General features: G+C 37.7%; 1 protein-coding gene across 1 annotated transcript; it reads right to left on the reverse strand.

Moving 5' to 3' along the window:
- Positions 1-13,986: 13,986 nt before the first annotated feature.
- Positions 13,987-18,372, reverse strand: LOC133305577 (uncharacterized). Its single transcript, XM_061505834.1, has 5 exons — positions 18,171-18,372; positions 17,210-17,473; positions 16,100-16,231; positions 15,892-16,008; positions 13,987-14,558 (listed from the first exon to the last, which is right to left on the reverse strand). Exons 2-5 carry the CDS (start codon positions 17,471-17,473, stop codon positions 14,217-14,219), a joined length of 855 nt encoding a protein of 284 aa, XP_061361818.1. The 5' UTR covers positions 18,171-18,372; the 3' UTR covers positions 13,987-14,216.
- Between the last annotated feature and the right edge of the window lie 592 nt (positions 18,373-18,964).

An 18,964-nucleotide genomic window follows, 5' to 3' on the forward strand; every position in this document is an offset into this window, starting at 1 on the left:
CATGGTGGAACCACAACATGGCTAAACCGAGGACACGAAAGCTTACCTTGCAAGCTAGCTATCCAATGCCAAGAGTCCACACAGCTCAAGTCCAACACACAGCAGATAACAATCTGATATGGACCAATAATACATCATTAATCAAACTCTACAAGCATACACTTAAAGACAACGTCTTTCCTTTACGTTTAACGTCTTAAGGCTCCTAACAAAGCCACAAGCCCTTAATCACATGATTCTGACTTAGTTCATTAATTACGGAAGTTCAACTTCATCAATCTAGGGTCCACAAACCCCCAGTAGCCTACTGTACACACAACACAACTACTGTTCTATGAAATCCCAGAATATCCGGATATTCTTCGGGGACATATCCGGATATCAATATCCGGATATCCAGATTCCCATATCCAGATATCAATATCCGGATATTTCACGAGCAAATATTCGGATATTTCGCGACAGAATGCAGTTTCTGCATTTCGCGAAGATATCCTTCCAAGGTTCCATTTTTAACACTTACACACGTTAAAGCATGCATTTTTAGGCACATTGAGGTTCATACAACTGTTGGTTACTTGTTTAACTCATTAAACATACCAAGACACCTCTTTTAATCATCAAAACACAAGACCAAAGGTTCAACACTTACTCAAGGCTTCAAACTCAGCAAAGGAAGGCTCTTGGAGCTCACAACTAGTTCCCAAGATTCTGACTTGGAAGGGTGCACGAAAATGCACAGCAAGGTGGTTCCTTTCTTCACAAAGAAAGCTCCATGAAGCTCCACAAAGCCAAGGTAAAGGCCCCTACCTCACCAACAAGGAACACAACCCAACCACACTCCCTCACAGCGGCTGGATACTCAGAAAAAGGAGTCTCACTCACTCACAAGGCTACTCCCCACAACCACAAGGTGTTTAGTTAGAGAAACCAAAGGTAAAAATGGCTCCTTTGGTTCAAGAGAGTGAGGGAAGGTGAAGGTGACAAGAGGAGAAGCACTCAGCTGCTGGAGGACCAGAAACTCACGCTCAAGACAAAAGGAATTGCCCTAGGATCATGTGCCAATCATATAAATAATCACTTAAGCTTAAAACACACAGTATTAACTTTAATTACTAATCTTAGCATTTTAATCCCAAACTCAGGATTCTTAAACTACTCAATTTTACAAGAATTATCATATTTTTATTATATTTTTCGGAGCACCTTTTCGGTACACGCTTTTCATAGCCAGTATCAGTTTCTGGCACCAGTTCTCATTATTTTAACTTGAAACTCGTTTTACAGGTCCTATATATTATTCTAGGAATTATCATGCACTTATTATAATTTTCCGGGATATTTTTTCGGTACGCATTTATACCGACTAGCAGAACCGGTATTTGCACTTTTCTTTCGAAAAGCGACTTTCAGCATTCTTAATCACTTATCATAATTATTAAAGCCTCTTAATAATTATTAGGGTCAATTATGGAATCATTTTCTAATTTAACATAATTAATTACTTAATTCCCTTAATTAACGGTGTGGGTTCTTACACCTTAAGCACTGCATCATACCTTCTGAATATGGTACCTTCTAAATCTATTCAGACCACTCTATATGAGATATGGACTGGTAGGAGACCAAACTTGAGCTACCTCAAGGTTTGGGGATCTCCGACATATGTCAAAGCATTGACATCAGATAAGCTTAGTGCTAAGAACAATGTTGTCAAATTCGAGTTTCTACATAGAAACGAAAAGGGGTGGTAGAAACGTAAATCGTAGAAACGACACGAACCGTAAAGTTTCTACTTTGTAATACTTAAGGTCAAGATACAAAATTATATGTAAAAAAAATATCACATAATGAACATATGTGTTGAGTCACTTATCTATCTAAAAAGAAAAATTATTTTTGATAACCAAGTATCAAAATTATAAACAGTGATATCTAACAAGTAATGGATAATCAATCTGCTCTAACTGCTTCATACACTCTGCAGATTTTGGACCATCGCTCATCAGCATATAATTTCACTTTTTTCAATGCACACAATGATCAAAAAACACAACTATTCTCATAGCATAACTTATAATAGAATTGCAGCTTTATAAGACATAATTATAAAAGACATATATCCAAACAAAAAGATATCAAGATAATGTGCATATGATTATAGGAAAATGAAAATTGGTTTTTTTTTTAATTTCTTTTTTTGTAAATCTTTTTTTTTTTAAATTTCGTTTTAAGTAAAAACGGTAAAAATGTAAGTTTTTATCGCTTTTACGTTTTTACACGGCGTTTTTACCAGTTTTTACCAAAGGCCGTTTTTACTTGCGTTTTAACATGCACCATTCTAGTAAAACCGTAAAAACATAAGTTTTTACGTTTTTACACTAGTTTTTGACAACAATGGCTAAGAGTACTAAATGTCTATTTATAGGGTATCCTAAAGGTACTAGGGGATACTACTTTTACTCACTTGATGATCACAAAGTATTTGTGTCCAAGAACGCTGAGTGCTTAGAGAATGATCTTCTTTCTCAAGGAGTTAGTGGGAATAAAATTGAACTTGAAGAAGTTCAAAGCCCACAAGAACATATTATAGAACCCGAGTCTGCTCCGCAGGTGACATTCTCTAATAGAGAAGTAAACACACAACTTCGTAGGTCTACTAGGGTTATTCAACCACCTAGGAGGTACAGTTATGTGATTGAGAATCAGCAAATCGTTGAGGATGATGAACCTTGTAACTATGAGGAGGCAGTCAATGATGTTGACTCCTCCAAATGGCTTGAAGCCATGATGAGGTCTGAAATAGATTCAATGCGTCAAAACCAGGTATGGACCTTGGTTCCACATCCAGAAGGAATGATTCCTATTGGATGTAAATGGGTCTTTAAGAAAAAGACTGATGCAAATAGCAACGTTCAAACCTATAAAGCTAGGTTGGTTGTGAAAGGATATCGTCAAAGATAAGGAGTTGACTATAACGAGACTTTCTCACTTGTTGCCATAGTCAAATCTATTCGGATCATGCTAGCTATAGCAACATATAATAATTATGAAATTTAGCAAATGCATGTCAAGACTGCCTTCTTGAATGAGTTTTTGAAGGAAAAGGTGTATATGACACAGTCTGAAGGTTTTGAATCCAAAGGCCAGGAGCATATGGTATGCAAACTTCAAAGGTCAACATATAGGCTAAAACAAGCATCACGGAGTTGGAACATTCATTTTGATGAGGTGGTTAGGAGTAATGGTTTCATCAAGAACGAGGATGAGTCTTGTTTTTACAAGAAGGTTAGTGGGAGCAATGTTATTTTCTTGGTGCTTTATGTAGATGACATACTGTTGATAGGGAATAACATCCCTACACTTCAAACAGTTAAGGAGTGGCTTTCTGAAAGCTTCACCATGAAAGATTTAGGAGAAGCGACCTATATACATGTACTGTGACAAGAGCATTTCTCTGTCCAATGATTCTCAACCTCAATCAAAATCCAGAAAGCGTCTTTGCCTCCTCATCTTTCCACTACTTTATGAAATCAAATTTATTAAACATTAAAGCTTCTTTTGGGTCCCTAATAAAAAATACGATCTTCACTTTCGTTCTTTATAAAAAAAATTAGTCTCGAAATTTTTAAGAAAGACAAAATGGATTCACATTAGTCCCTCCGTCAATCAAAATCACATGACATTAGTAACGTAGCTGAGATGACACGTTAACCAGGTGACTCACGTTCCACACAAGAATTAAAACGTCGTCATATAATAATGCTTAAATAGAAACACATTAAGTGGGTATTGCATCGTTGTCATCATGTGTTTGAATATTTTTGCTTGAGGTTTCATAACTGGACCCCCTTGGACTTGGACTGAGTCCCTTAATTTCATGCTCTAATTTCGTCATAGAGGTAAATGAGTGCATTTCTCACACAATATTGCAATGGGAAAAAGGTGTGTTAATTTAAATGACACGCCTTATATTTTTTCACTCCCATAAAGAGGTGGGGCTCACACCTCTAAAACTTTTCTCATCCATTTTTTTCCCCATGATTTATCTTATTTTTTCACTTAAAATAATATAATTTTATGTCCTTCAAAATGATACACATTTTTTCCTGATCAAAACAATCAACATAAAAGAGCAGCCATCAAACCATTGATGTTGTATAAAGTCATACTGGGCATTCAATTTTTAGCAATATGATCTCACCAATTAGCGTGGTTGTTATAGTTGTTGAAGAGAGGGGAGGGGAGGGGACAATGGCAGAGTGAAAGAAAATGAAGAAAGTTCTTCTAAGTGGATGACCTAGCGGTCATATCTCTTTTTTCCAATAAATCTTGCATTTAGTGTTATCAAAAAAAATTTGTATGCTATTATTAAATAAATTATAATAATAAACTATTAATAAATTCATAAATGAAAAAGTAATTAACATAAAGGATACTGCATCCGTGTATATCGTTGCAATTGCAATACATCGAATATAAGAAATTAGGAAGGGAAAAATATCACACGTGTTATGCAGCCAGGGACTGAAATGTGGAAAGCATGTCATCTTCCATTTCAGACTCATAATCAAACATTAATTAATCCCTGAAACAGAACTCAGTAGAGGGAAAAAAATTAATATATTGTTTTTTTAATAAAAATTTACAAAATTATAATCGTTTCAAATGTAAATACAAATTTATAACGCTCAAACATACACTCAGCAGAGGAACACGCTCCACATAGGGCGTATTTTAGGATAGAGACACGTCCCATGAGAAATGTGACTTACAAGGTACTGACACGTAGCACAAAATATCAATACTTTGACAAGTGACACTAAACTCACCTAATACTGAGTTAGTGTACAAATAATCCAGCATGTCGTTCTCTTCCTCTTCTGATAAATCTTCTTTTGCTCTGAGCAGACCACAACTTTTCTACATGAAATTAAAACATTCATCATAATTCCGATCACAAGGAAAAGGGGAATTTGAAGCTAAAAATGTAATAATAAATAACGAAGACCTTTTCCACTCAGAATCGAGGTTGGAGCTTCGCTCGTTCATAGCAGAAAATACCATTCAACAAGTACAATCTTGAATCCTTGCCAGTGGCAAGCTGTGAAAGAAATTCGACAAAATCAAGCAACTCGAATTATGCAGTAAATGGTGATGTTCAGTTAAACCGATATAACAATTAAATGTGGGAGTTGAGAGGTGAACAAACTCACCGTGAAAAAGATAGAGGGGTTTGGGCGATGAGGGACACAAATAGAATAGGCGCAGTTTGAGCATTGCAATGTAAAACCCATTTTATGAGCCTTCAATTTTCTGTTGCTTTTGCTTCCCCAATAAAAAAAGAGATATTAATGGGTGCATCAGGAAAAAACAATGCCTTTCATTTAAATACCACGCATAATTTGGCGCCTTATATTTTAAGTGAACTAGGCAAAATTCGCCGTTCAATTTTTTTGGCTTTTTGACCTATTTAGTTTAAAATTGTAAAACTTTGACCGGAATAAGTTTATGGTCAAACTATTGCCCTAAGTAATGCATGAGAACACTGTTCGTCAGTTGCCGGAAAAGGACACGATAGGATAGCTATCGTTTTAGAAAACGTTCTGGTCAGTGCCGTTTTCATCTTGCACAGAAGGCGGCATGTTCACTAACGTTTCTTTGGTGTCGGACAACAGTTGAATGTCCTTGCATCAGATGTCTTCTGCTGAACAAAAAAAATTGGAGAATGTAAAATGTTCAGAGAATAATCTGTCACATTTTGCGCAACATAAAAATAAAGTGACACAAACCTCAAAAACGTTACATCTCAGCACGCGTTCAGTGGCACATCACTTCTAATGCCTTTCCATTCTTCTGTCGCTCCTCAAATACAAATGCTTCAGCTCAACCCAATTATTAGGATATTTCAATTGTTGGTATAAAATTATTTGTTATGTATATATATATATATATATATATATATATATATAGGGCTTATCTAGTCTCATGTTGTATGAGAGAAGAAATCTCATGTTATAGATACATAGTGGTAGGACCCACCATCTAAAAATTAAAAAAGAAAGAAAAGAAAAATATTGCACGGTTATCAAATGGTGTGTAGAAAAAAAGCTTACCTCATGTGACATTGTTATGCAGGAGAATACAATAGAAGAAGAGAACGACCAAGAAATAGAACAGATGGACTCAGATGGGTATGGGTTGGGCCATCAACCAAGCCCAACAAATAGGTGGTCTAAGAGGAATAAGGTTAAACCAAAATGGATGAGGGACTTTCACATGTAACAGAATAGGGTATGCGTAGGAAAGGTGTGAGGATTTACTGATAGGCAAGTTGTTAGCCTTGGGGGGAATCTGTGGTGAAATTGGTTATGTGAGTGTGTGAGATAGTGGTGCTGAGAGTTGTTTTTCTGTTATGGAGAGAGAGTGCTAGGATATAAAGCTATGTAACCTTTCTTTTAATTGGTTAAGCAAATTTTAATTCAGAACCTTATGGTTTAGGAGGTTTATCTCCCCTCGAAGTGAGATATTATTGTCCCTTCTTATCAATTTGGTGCTTTCATTGAGCCATTTCACCATGACCGGCCACCCCACTTCCTCCGAGAACAATGATTCCACTCTCGCTAAGCTCTTGCAGTCGCAGTTGGCCCTTCAGCAGGAGCTCAGAGCCATGGCTGAAAAGGTTTCATCGTTGGAGGCTAAAACAGTGGCTCCCGTTTTCCATGCTTCGAACTCCGCCTCCGCCTCCCACACCTCGTCCATCCCTACAGAAATCAGAGCAGCCACCATCAAGTTGGATGTCCCTCGCTTTGATGGCACAGATCCGCTCGGATGGATTTTTAAGATTACACAGTTCTTCGAATTTCATGGCACTCCTGAGATTCAACGACCTCAGATTGCTTCCTTCTACATGGAAGGGGAAGCACTCGGCTGGTATCAATGGATGTTCGCTAACGGACAGATTACTTCCTGGCAGGCTATGCTCCACGCCTTGGAGCTCCGTTTTGCCCCATCTCAATATGACGACCCCAAAGGCGATATGATGAAATTGCTCCAAACGACGTCTGTTCGAGAATACCAATCTCAGTTTGAGATTTTGGCCAACCGCTGTATTGGCTTACCACCTCCCTACCTCCTCAGTTGTTTTATCTCCGGTCTCAAACCTGAGATTCGCCGCGATGTTCAGGCGCTGCAACCGATGTCTCTAGCGCAGGCCATCGGACTGGCTCGTCTTCAAGAAGACAAGCAGCACGACCACAAAAACATGCCTCGCTCTCGGTATCCATTTTCCTCTTCGTTTTCTTCGGGAGGAACTAACCGTGCTCCGCTGATTCAGGCCTCCATTCCTCCGAGTCCGTCTGCCACGCCGGCCAAACCACCAGGTACCGATTCAAAGGTCCCATTTAATTCAAAGACGCAGATTAAACGTCTTTCCCCAGAAGAACTGCAAGTCCGCCGTGACAAAGGGTTATGTTACTACTGTGATGACAAATATCACAGGAATCATCGGTGCAAACGCACGTTTATGATTTTAATAGCATCCCCTGAGATGGAGGATTCAGGTGACATGCATCAACTGCTGTTAGAGGAATCGGGTGTTCCCACGGGCCCAGACCCAACTGTCCCTTATGCTCACAAAGACGAGGCTGCTCAGATCAGTTTCCACGCTTTTTTGGGTCACTCTGTACCTCAAACCCTTTGTGTGCTGGGCAAAATTGGTAACTCCCAACTATCCATTCTCATTGATAGTGGGAGTACCCACAACTTCATCCAACCTCGCATTGCTAAGTTTCTGGGCCTCGACGTACAAAAGGCCCAAGGATTTCAGGTTTTGGTAGGTAATGGTGATGAATTGGACTGTTCCACATGGTGTCAACAAGTTAGTTTGCTCATTAGGGACCACAAGTTTGAGGTGGATGTGTACCTACTACCGAATTCTGGGGCTGATCTAGTTATGGGGGTCCAATGGCTCAAGACACTTGGTCCCATTCTTACTGACTATGATACTCTCACTATGAAATTTGTGAGAAATGGTAAGGTCATCACAATACACGGCAACCCAACAGCAGCAGCCCAAGATGTATCCGTGGCCCAAATGCGGCGAATGCTCTCAACCCAATCCATTTCAGAAATGTTCCACCTCCAAGTCTTGCCCTCACCACAGCAGCCACCCCCTCCTTCACCTATTCCAGAGGTTATTGAAGAGTTGATCTCCAAATTTGCATGCCTCTTTGATGCACCATCTCAACTTCCACCCTCCAGATTAACGGATCACCACATCCCATTAATGGACGGAGCATAACCGGTCAACGTACGGCCATATCGTTACCCCTATTTTCAGAAACGAGAGATAGAACGGCTAACCTCTGAAATGCTAACGGCGGGGATAATCCAAGATAGTACAAGTCCTTTCTCCTCGCCGGTCTTACTTGTCCGGAAGAAAGATGGCTCATGGCGTTTCTGTACTGACTATCGCGCTCTCAACTCGATCACACAGCGTGACAGATTTCCCATTCCTTCCATCGACAAACTGATCGATGAGCTCCACGGCGCCTGCTACTTCTCGAAGCTGGACCTCCGCTCTGGGTATCATCAAATTCACATGTACCCAGGTGATATCCCTAAAACTGCCTTTCGCACACACGAGGGTCATTTCGAGTATCTGGTTATGCCGTTCGGGCTGTGTAACGCCCCAGCTACGTTCCAATCCACAATGAACTCCTTGTTTAAACCATTTCTTCGTCGTTTTATCATTGTTTTTTTTTGACGATATTTTGGTTTTTAGTAAATCTATTGACGAGCATGTGTTACACTTGGAGGAGACATTCAACAAATTGTTGTGCCACCAGTTCTTTCTGAAACGCTCAAAATACACGTTTGCTCAAAGCTCCCTGGAGTATCTCTGCCACATCATCTCCACTGCTGGAGTTGGGCCAGATCCTGAAAAAATTAATGCAATGCTTGCTTGGCCTACCCCTGCCTCACTCAAACAGTTACGTGGCTTTCTGGGGCTAACAGGGTTCTATCGTCGATTTGTTAAAGGTTACGCTTCCATTGCTTCTCCACTGACTGATCTACTCAAAAAGGATGCATTCATTTGGTCCACCTCTGCCCAAACAGCTTTTGATATGTTAAAATCCGCCATGACTCAATCTCCGGTGTTGGCTTTACCGGACTTTTCAGCACCTTTTACAATTGAGACAGATGCTTCTGGCACGGGCATGGGGGCAGTGCTTCTTCAAAATGGGCACCCACTGGGGTATTTCAACAAGAAATTCTGTGCCAAAATGCAATCGGCATCTACTTATGTCCGTGAGTTACATGCGATTGTGGAAGCTGTTAAGAAGTGGCGTCACTATCTTTTGGGAAGACGTTTCGTTATCCACACTGATCAACGAAGTCTGAAAGAGCTTATGACCCAAACTATTCAGACACCGGACCAACATTATTACCTCTCCAAGTTACTCGGATACGACTATGAGATAGTCTATAAGCCTGGTCCTGAGAACAAAGTTGTTGATGCCCTTTCAAGGATGCATGAACCACTCTCCCACAATATGGCTTTGACAGTACCTCAGTTCGAGATCTTGGCTCGTCTCAAGGAGGAATATTTGTTAGATTCGGCGGCCTGTAAATTGTTACAGGAATTGGAAACAGATCCTCAATCACACTCGGGATTTTCTTTGGTAGAAGGATTGCTTTTTCATCAAGGGAGAATTTTTGTTAGCTCAAGCTCAGCCCTTAAGCATCTACTTCTGGAGGAGTTCCACGCTTCCCCTTTAGGTGGTCACATGGGAATCAAAAAAACTTATGCACGAATAGGTGCAAATTTTTTCTGGTTCGGTTTGCAAAAAGATGTCAGTAGCTTTGTACAGAGTTGCCTTACATGCCAGCAGATTAAGTCTCCTACCACTAAACCCAAAGGATTGTTGCAGCCAATTCCATTGCCAAAGGAAGTATAGGGCTTCCTTCTTTCCAAAATTATTCTGTCATTTTTGTGGTGGTGGATAGATTATCCAAGGCAGCTCATTTTGGCACTCTGCCGACCCAATTCACTGCAGTTAAAGTGGCGGAATTGTTCACCCACATGATCTGTCGTTTACATGGCATGCCCAAGAGTATTATTTCTGACAGGGACCCCATTTTCATGAGTCGGTTCTGGCAGGAATTATTTAAATTAAGTGGTACAAAACTTCGTATGTCTTCAGCTTATCACCCACAAAGTGACGACCAAACTGAAGTGCTCAATCGTATTCTGCAGCAATACTTACGAGCTTATGTTCACAAGAATCCCAAGCAGTGGGGACGATTCTTACATTGGGCAGAATGGTGTTATAACACCTCTGTTCATTCTGCTACAGGATTTACGCCCTTCCAAATTGTGTTTGGCCGAACTCCTCCTTCATTTCCCCATTATGTGGCTGGTACCAGCAATGTTGAGGCTGTGGACACTGAATTGCGAGACAGGGAAGAAATCTTATGCCAGCTGAAACGCAAATTGGAGAAGGCTCAGACAGCTATGAAGCAGGAGGCAGATAAACATAGACAAGATCAATCTTTTCAGGTGAATGACTTGGTTTTGGTACGCCTCAGACCATATAGACAAAATTCCCTTGCCCACCGTAACAGCCACAAGCTCTCAAAGAAGTACTATGGACCTTTCAAAATCATTAACTGTATTGGTCAGGTTGCTTTTGAGTTGGAATTACCACAGGAGTCCAAAATACACCCAGTTTTCCATGCCTCTCTCCTCAAACCTTTTGTCCCACACCAAGCTGACCAACCCTTAGCACTACCTGCAGCAGAATTTCGAAATCAGCCGTTGATCCAACCTTTGGCCATAGTAGATGCTGTTGTTGAGCCCAATACTGGACAGGAACGTGTTTTGGTGCAATGGGAGGGCTTATACCCAGAGGACTCTACTTGGGAGCTGTTAGATGAAGTCTTGAAATCTTACCCACAATTCCACCTTGAGGACAAGGTGTTTGCAAAAGAAAAGGGGGATGTTATGCAGGAGAATACAATAGAAGAAGAGAACGACCAAGAAATAGAACAGATGGACTCAGATGGGTATGGGTTGGGCCATCAACCAAGCCCAACAAATAGGTGGTCTAAGAGGAATAAGGTTAAACCAAAATGGACGAGGGACTTTCACATGTAACAGAATAGGGTATGCGTAGGAAAGGTGTGAGGATTTACTGATAGGCAAGTTGTTAGCCTTGGGGGGAATCTGTGGTGAAATTGGTTATGTGAGTGTGTGAGATAGTGGTGCTGAGAGTTGTTTTTCTGTTATGGAGAGAGAGTGCTAGGATATAAAGCTATGTAACCTTTCCTTTAATTGGTTAAGCAAATTTTAATTCAGAACCTTATGGTTTAGGAGGTTTATCTCCTTTCGAAGTGAGATATTATTATCCCTTCTTATCAGACATGAGAATAGTTTTTCCCATATATATAATATATAAAGTTAGTGAAAGTTATATATAGATATTTACATGACCAATAATTGGGTATTTGACACAACGAAGAGACACAACGCTGCAATGGAAGTTATCATTAGGCTTACGTGAGGCTGAAAGATTCTAAATTAGAATCATTATGTTATTGCTGACGTCATCGCTTGTCTTTTCCTAACTGAAATGAGAAATAAGTGGGACACATGGTGAAAAGTGGGGTTAGGTTTAAAGACTCTTACCGCTGACTATGACAACACTATTCTAAGGCCACAATGCGAATTTTTTAATATAGTTAATACAACACTATTCTAAAACTTAATAATGTGATTAATAAAATTGTACAAAACTGGATAAAAAAAATACGACAAATTGTAGAAAAGTGATCTGAATAAAACATAATTTATTAATACAAATAAAACATTAATATAATTTGTACATTTTCTGTAATGTTAATAACTCAATGTCGATATATTTTTTTCAAATTTTTTGTTTCCATTATTTCATGTTCATTTTTTATAATCTGTGCTCAATGTTGACTAAAAATTTAGTTTTAGTAAATGGTAATTTTTTTGGGCTACCCTATGTTACCCAAATAAAATAATTGTAATTATTAAAATTAACTTTATAATGTTACGAATAAATTTATTTCATATTATTTTAAGACCTAATTGCCCCTAACCTAAACTTAATTCTTCAAATTAAAAAATTAACAGTGTATCTAAAATTTCGTTGCCATTAAATAATTTTCAAAAATACAATAATATGTTAGTGTGTCTAAAAACACAATAAAAATTCATATGTTGGTAGAAAGAATAAATTCATATGTTAGTGTATCTAAAAACGTATGAAAATGGCAATAAATTGAAACGTACAAAAATACAATAAAAATTCATACAAATTTTAACAAATGCCAATAAATTCGCTGCCATGAAATAATAGTCATTTTGTTTATTTTCTATGCACTGTATCTAAAAACAATATTAATCTGTATTTACGTAAACCAGTTTACACATACAATATATATCTAAAAACAGTATTATTCTGTATCTAAAACACCATTTGTAAACCAGTTTTGAACAAGATGTGAGTGGATGATTTCCATAATTCACTTAAAAACTCTTCAAACATACAATATATTTACACATACATATTAATTATATATAGAAGTTGAACATAAATTTTTTTTGGACTACCCTATGTTAAATAAATAAAATAATATGAAACATACTTACTTGGAATGAAAGATGCAGCTAATGAAGTGGCGGGGAACTTTTATACACTTTCAATGTGCTGTAAAAATGGAGTTAGAATGTGGTTCAGGTAAATAAAGGGTCCATGAAAACTCAAACCAAGAGAGGAAATGAGAAATATACCGAAAGGAGGAGAGAAATGTACCGAGAGGAGGAGAGCAGGAATGAAACAAAAAATGAGCAATCTGCCAATGCTACCGTGGGAGCTGGTTGAATATTGCAAGAGAAGTGGCACACCTTATGCCACTTTTAGAAAAACGTCTGGCCAGGTACCATTTTATTTGCGTGCAGTGGTCAAAGACTGAACACATGAACATGACCCTCTCAACGTGGAGCATGCGCGAGAATCAAACGTCTATCTCAAATAATATATTGCATTGGGTTTTGGAGTTGCAACTTACCGTGCATTGAACACGTCCTGACAGGTAACGTTTTTGAGGTTTGTGTCACTTCATTTTTCTATTGCACAAGATGTGACAGGTTATTCTCTCTGAACATTTTACATTCCCCAAAATTTTTAGTGCATCACAACACATCTGATGCAAGGACATTCAACAGTTGTCGGACACACCAAAGAAACGTTAGTGAACATGCCGCCTTCTGTGCAAGATAAAAACGGCACTGATCAGAACGTTTTCTAAAACGATAGCTATCCTTCCGTGTCTTTTTTCGGCAACTGACGAACCGTGTTCTCATGCATTACTTAGGGCAATAGTTTGACCATAAACTTATTCCGGTCAAAGTTTTATAATTTTAAACTAAATAGGTCAAAAAGCCAATTTTTTTCTTTCATTTATTCTCTTAGGCAATTTTTTTTTTTTTTTTTTTTTTTGGGATCAACTGTTGATTTATTTTCACGTGCAGCAAACAGCGAAGTTGTACGCAATACTTCGATTACAAACAGTAAGCATCTTTTGTGTCTGTGCTACCCATAATCTATCTACCAAAGTAAATTTCATGGAAAATGTCTCAACGTTTTCTTTTCTTTTTTGATTCGATGCAACCAGTTTATGCGGAGCAGCGTTTTTCAACACATGCAGGCACACAAACGACAACAGTTAGTAATAATAATGATTACGATAATAGGTACGGCAACAGAGTAAGTACATAGTTAAGATCCCATTGATGGCTTACATTCAATCTATGCTATTTTTAACCTAACCCACTCCTGAAAATATGGTAGGTTAGATTCTCAAGTTGAATAAAGAGCCGCGATTTGCAGAAAAAAATTAACTTTCAATCTAGTAATAAGTTCTGTTAAAAAAAATAATCTTACAAGAACTGGAACTAAAATATCAAACATGGTTTTAATATATATGGATTCACAATTTATTATGAATGTTGCTATTAGAGCGCAACAGTGCATTGGCTCCAGCCTTTATGTATAAAAATTGAAAACATATCAAGAGTAGGGCAGAGCAATAAGAAACTCCTGGGTATTTTTTACTCTGCTGATCAAGTTTAGGCTAACAAATTATCTCTGTCATGAAATCCAACACTTTCGGCGAGTTAATCAGGAATTGTTCAAGTGCTGAAAAAGCTCCGGAAGATGGGCATTGGTCAGCTTAGTCCTTTTGCTGATTTCATTCTTCTTCTTCTTAGTCTTGGGCTTAGAAGAAAGGCCTTGAATTTGCGCTGCACTCCTCCTCTTTGCAGTGTTGGTAGCAGGCTTCATTCCATTCTTTTGAAGATCCTTCTCTATATCAATCATATCACGAGGCAATTCAATACTCCGAAAAAGCTGTTTTAGGTCATCATCCACCTTAATGGGCACTTTGGGGTCATTAGGGTAGGCAATGTCTTCCTGTGAATCAAAGTTGGACAGCAGCCAAATCTGCCCTGCAGCTTTCAAAGCCTAGAAAGCGATAGCTTTGTAAGGTCCTATTCCATGAGAAACCAATTATTTACTAGATTTTGACTCTTCACCACTCCAACAAAAACATCACCTATCACCACAGCAAGTCGTTTGATTATAGACGTTTTAGATCAACTCCATTAAATAGTTCTATTCTTATTTACATATTTCCATAAACACGTACTAAAAATTTCACTCTTCTATTAATATCTCATGATGAAGGGCCGGCTTGGCTCAGCGGTAAGCTTGCTTGCCGTGGTGTGTCAGGTCGCGGGTTCGAATCAGCCTCTCTGCAAAAAGCAGGGGAAAGACTGCCTAGAGTATTCCCTTCCCCAGACACTCACGAAGTGGGTATTTGAACTGGGTCGGCCTTTATTAATATCTCATGAACATTTAAACATCAATAAGAAAAGAAGCGAAGAGAATGGTCTTTCAATAAAAAACAAAAAACAACAAATGCAAGAAAGTGACAGGAGGGGGGAAATTTTAATGGCTTTGTTCTACTAGGCAGGATTCCCTCCAGACTGAACTCCTTCAGTAAGAACATTCAAAAGCCAGATTTTAACACAGCTCCAATTCCAACATATGAGAAAGTAGCGGGAAAGGTTGAACCACATTCAAGCTACCACCTTAAACAACAAGATTTTGTATTAAAATATGTTTATATTCCCTTTATAATAGCCTTAATGCTACAATGGCAAAGGTTAGGAGAAAGTGACAAAATGATTTTATAAAAACCCACTAATGTGCAGCATTACTGTAGGATAGAACTGGACCAGAAATTAGGAAATATGGGAATTTTATTGAGCATCCTCCTCCAGCTCTGGATCAATGGATATCGAAAGATCAAAAGAGAAATAACGGCATACAAAAGAAAAATTTCCCAGGAATTTGAGAGCCTAGTCTCTCCCTCCAAGACAAACCCATCAACCAAGTGCCTTCCCTTACATTCTCTCCCAAAATGCATATCCTACCTTTACTACTGTAGTTAGAGGGCTATTTAACTAGCTCGAACAACTTCTCTGCAGCTAACAAGGTCTAACTACGGGAGGATGGCCCACCCATCCTTATTTCCTCTAAAATATACTTTCCTAATTACGGGCATGTTGCTAAAAGTGTATTGCCCATAGGCCATAACATTTGAACTTCTCTCAAAGGTATAGTGAGTTTGCATTCATGTTTCTCCCAAAAAACACTACGAAGACAGGAGTCGTCAATATGTAAGAAATAAGAATTAGACATATATCTATGAACAAAACTTCCAATGTTACTAAAAAATCAATGTCAAGAGATGTTCATTGAATTAAAAATAAAATAAAAAAAATTGTTTTACCTGCAAGTCTTCCATGACAGTGGGGTAAGCATCCTTTAGGTCAATGACAGCAATGCCCTCAGGAAACTTACGTGTCAAATGAAGAAGCTCAGTTTTGTCCTTAAGGCCATACTTTGACTACAGACCAAAAGCAAACAACAAAAGAAGTTATTTTCTAAAGGAATATTTGAATATATGAAGTTTTAGATATATGCATGAATAAAATTACCTTGTAAGAGAATCGTTGCCCATCATAGTTTACTTTTGGGTTTTTCCTCAGATTGTCAAATACATCTTTGTTAGCCTTCATGTCAACATAGCATGCTTCATTTATTTGTTCAGGTGTAAAAGCTTGTCGTGTCTGTCAGCAAAAACAAGCACCAAATCACAATAATTTCAACCAATCAATTCCTAATAGTGGAATTTCATTAGTAGGTCATGCGTGAGTGGCATGCCCAGCCTCGGCATGGGGTGATCCCCCTCCATCTAAATATGTATATATGGTTTCAACTACGTGCAGGAAGACCAATAGAAGATACACATATCTATCAACCATAGAGAGAGCAGGGATTGGATGAAAGGTGTATGCTATGTTACACCAACACCAACACGGGACACGACTCTCCAACGTGTTAATTCTAAAAAATGTTAAATTTCAACTTTAGGACACGTTTTGATATTAAATGATATTTTTAATTTATGTAGTGTATATTATATTTAATATTCAATAATTTAACAAAAAAATAAAACTAAACTTATAATACCCATCAATTTTGCAAAGAAACATAAAATATAAATATTTACTATTATATTTTCAAATTAAAAATCTCTTATACACTTCAGTGAGATTTATTCAGTATCCATTTTAAATTTTTGATATATTAATTTGGTAAAACATCGATCAATTTTTTCATGATATCTAATGAAATTTCAAATATTATATATATCGGAACGTGTCAGAGTATAGGGGAGTGTCGAACACAACACTTCAGATTTCTTGAAGTGTCAATGCTACATAGGGTGTATGAACCACCATTTCAGCTTTATCAGCCACAATATAATCTAAAGATGATTGAAAGAAAAGCATAATCATACATCATGTAGGTTGGTATAGAAAATTCTCCTAATCAGTGTTTTAAGGACATGATTTTGAAATATAGTATTAATAACCAAAAGAATGCAAGTGCTAAGTAAAGATCCCTTTTTAATCTCATGTTTCGCTATCACTAGCACCACCAATAACCGACAAAAAAATCGAACCTAATAAAACAAAGGAACAATATATTTGCATCAAAGGAGGAAATAACACTGTGAATGGAATAACAATGTGGATAGTTACCTCTAGCAGGAGATCAATAACACGCTTCATCTGAGCACCCACAGGGGCTTTGCGTATGCTGTTGATATGCTGAAGCCTCTCTGTGTCGTTTGAAAATTTGACAGCAGGGACTGGATTTCTTCCGTTGGCTGAAGCTGAGGCATGTGCAGCTATATGAGCCATAGGTTTTTGGGGTGCGACCTTGCTAGCTGCAATGCTCGATAGGGTTGACTGGCACTTCTCTTGCTGCTTTTTGAATCTGTCTAGCTTTTCTTGCAACGCCATCTGAGATCCAAACATGCATAAAAGAGCTTATAATGATAGTTTTCAAAAAAATGGCAAATCAACGATATATATATAGAGAGAGAGAGAGAGAGAGCAGAAGCGAAATTCGGTAAGATCTTATTCCTCGATAGGAATTGGAATAAGGACCCAAACCCTATCGACGAGATGGCAATAGCATCCAGTAGGGGAAGTTGTAACCCTAAGATTTTAGAGAATAAGTGAAATCTTGAATGTCCTTAATTTCAAATCTTCCAAAGTTTCGAGGAACGTAAAGGAAAAATTAGAAATGCATAGGCCGTATAGCGATGATACGCAACACACCATCGTCTATTCCAGACTAATTCCACAGTTTGTGAAATAGATTTCCCCCACCAAATCGAAAATTAATTTTCTTTTATACAAACAAAAAATGAAAACGAATTTTTTATTTTTACAAGCCACGAAAGAATGGAAAAATAATAGAAATGAATTTAGGCAGAACAAATACATTGACTACAACTAAAATGTCATTCATCTCCAGCTCTTTACCTTCACATCCCGTTTCCCAAACAAATCATTAACATACATGAAAGAAAATAATAATAATGAAAGGTGACAATTAAATAAAGACATATTAATGAAAAAAAAGTAAAACTCAGTGTTAAAACTCAAAGCTAAGGTAATCCCGAAATTAGGTCATAGGTTAGTTAGTAGTTACCGTATTTCAGGGAGGGAGCAGTATTCTCATCAGAAATTGCAGGATCAAAGGCTTCTCCGACAACGGAACTCAAAATTGTTGATTTGTAAGGCGAGGATTTGAGCCTGTGCCTTTTTTAAGAGTTTGGAGGATTGGCTTTGATGGGAACTACTGCTATGCGAATATTTGATCCTACTCCACGAATCACCCTCTCGAGAAAAACTTAACTGCACCCGACCACTAAACGGTGTTCCCTCTTTAGTGAAAAATGGAATATTTTTAAGATGGTTTTTTTTTTTTTTTATTATTTTAAATAAAATAAGTTATGTCATCTTAAGAGAGAAATAGACACAAAAAAATAAAATTTGTTATTTTAGAAAAGAGAAAATGAATGATTTTTTTTAATTTAAAATTTAAATAATTTTTTTTTTATTGTGTCTGTGTCTCTTACAAAGACCGAGTGTTATGTCATTTACAACGAGAAACACTTTCCCCTTTTAAGATTTAAAGTAAAATTATGTAAAAAAGGAAAAGAAATAAAATTGCCCGAGCACCAAATTCCGTGCTGCGGTGATGCATTGGAATTTTTTCCCCCAACCCACGTGATCTATTCAATGAATTTTTTTAATATGATTTAGGATTATTATACTCTTTTCGTTAAAAAATTAACACGTGAATTGTTTTTTTTTTTTTTTTTCTCTTTTCTCAATTTTTTTTTTCTCTCATTTTTGTCTCACTAATTTTTTCTTGAACTCAAAGCACACAAAACCAGCTCCTATTCAATTAAAGAGAAATATCGAGACCATGTGCTGCTT

The sequence above is a fragment of the Gastrolobium bilobum genome, unplaced genomic scaffold (genome assembly GCF_033153095.1).
Source record: "Gastrolobium bilobum isolate Gb01-03AN ecotype WA unplaced genomic scaffold, APGP_CSIRO_Gbil_v1 utg17671, whole genome shotgun sequence".
In the NCBI taxonomy this organism is placed as follows: domain Eukaryota; kingdom Viridiplantae; phylum Streptophyta; class Magnoliopsida; order Fabales; family Fabaceae; genus Gastrolobium; species Gastrolobium bilobum.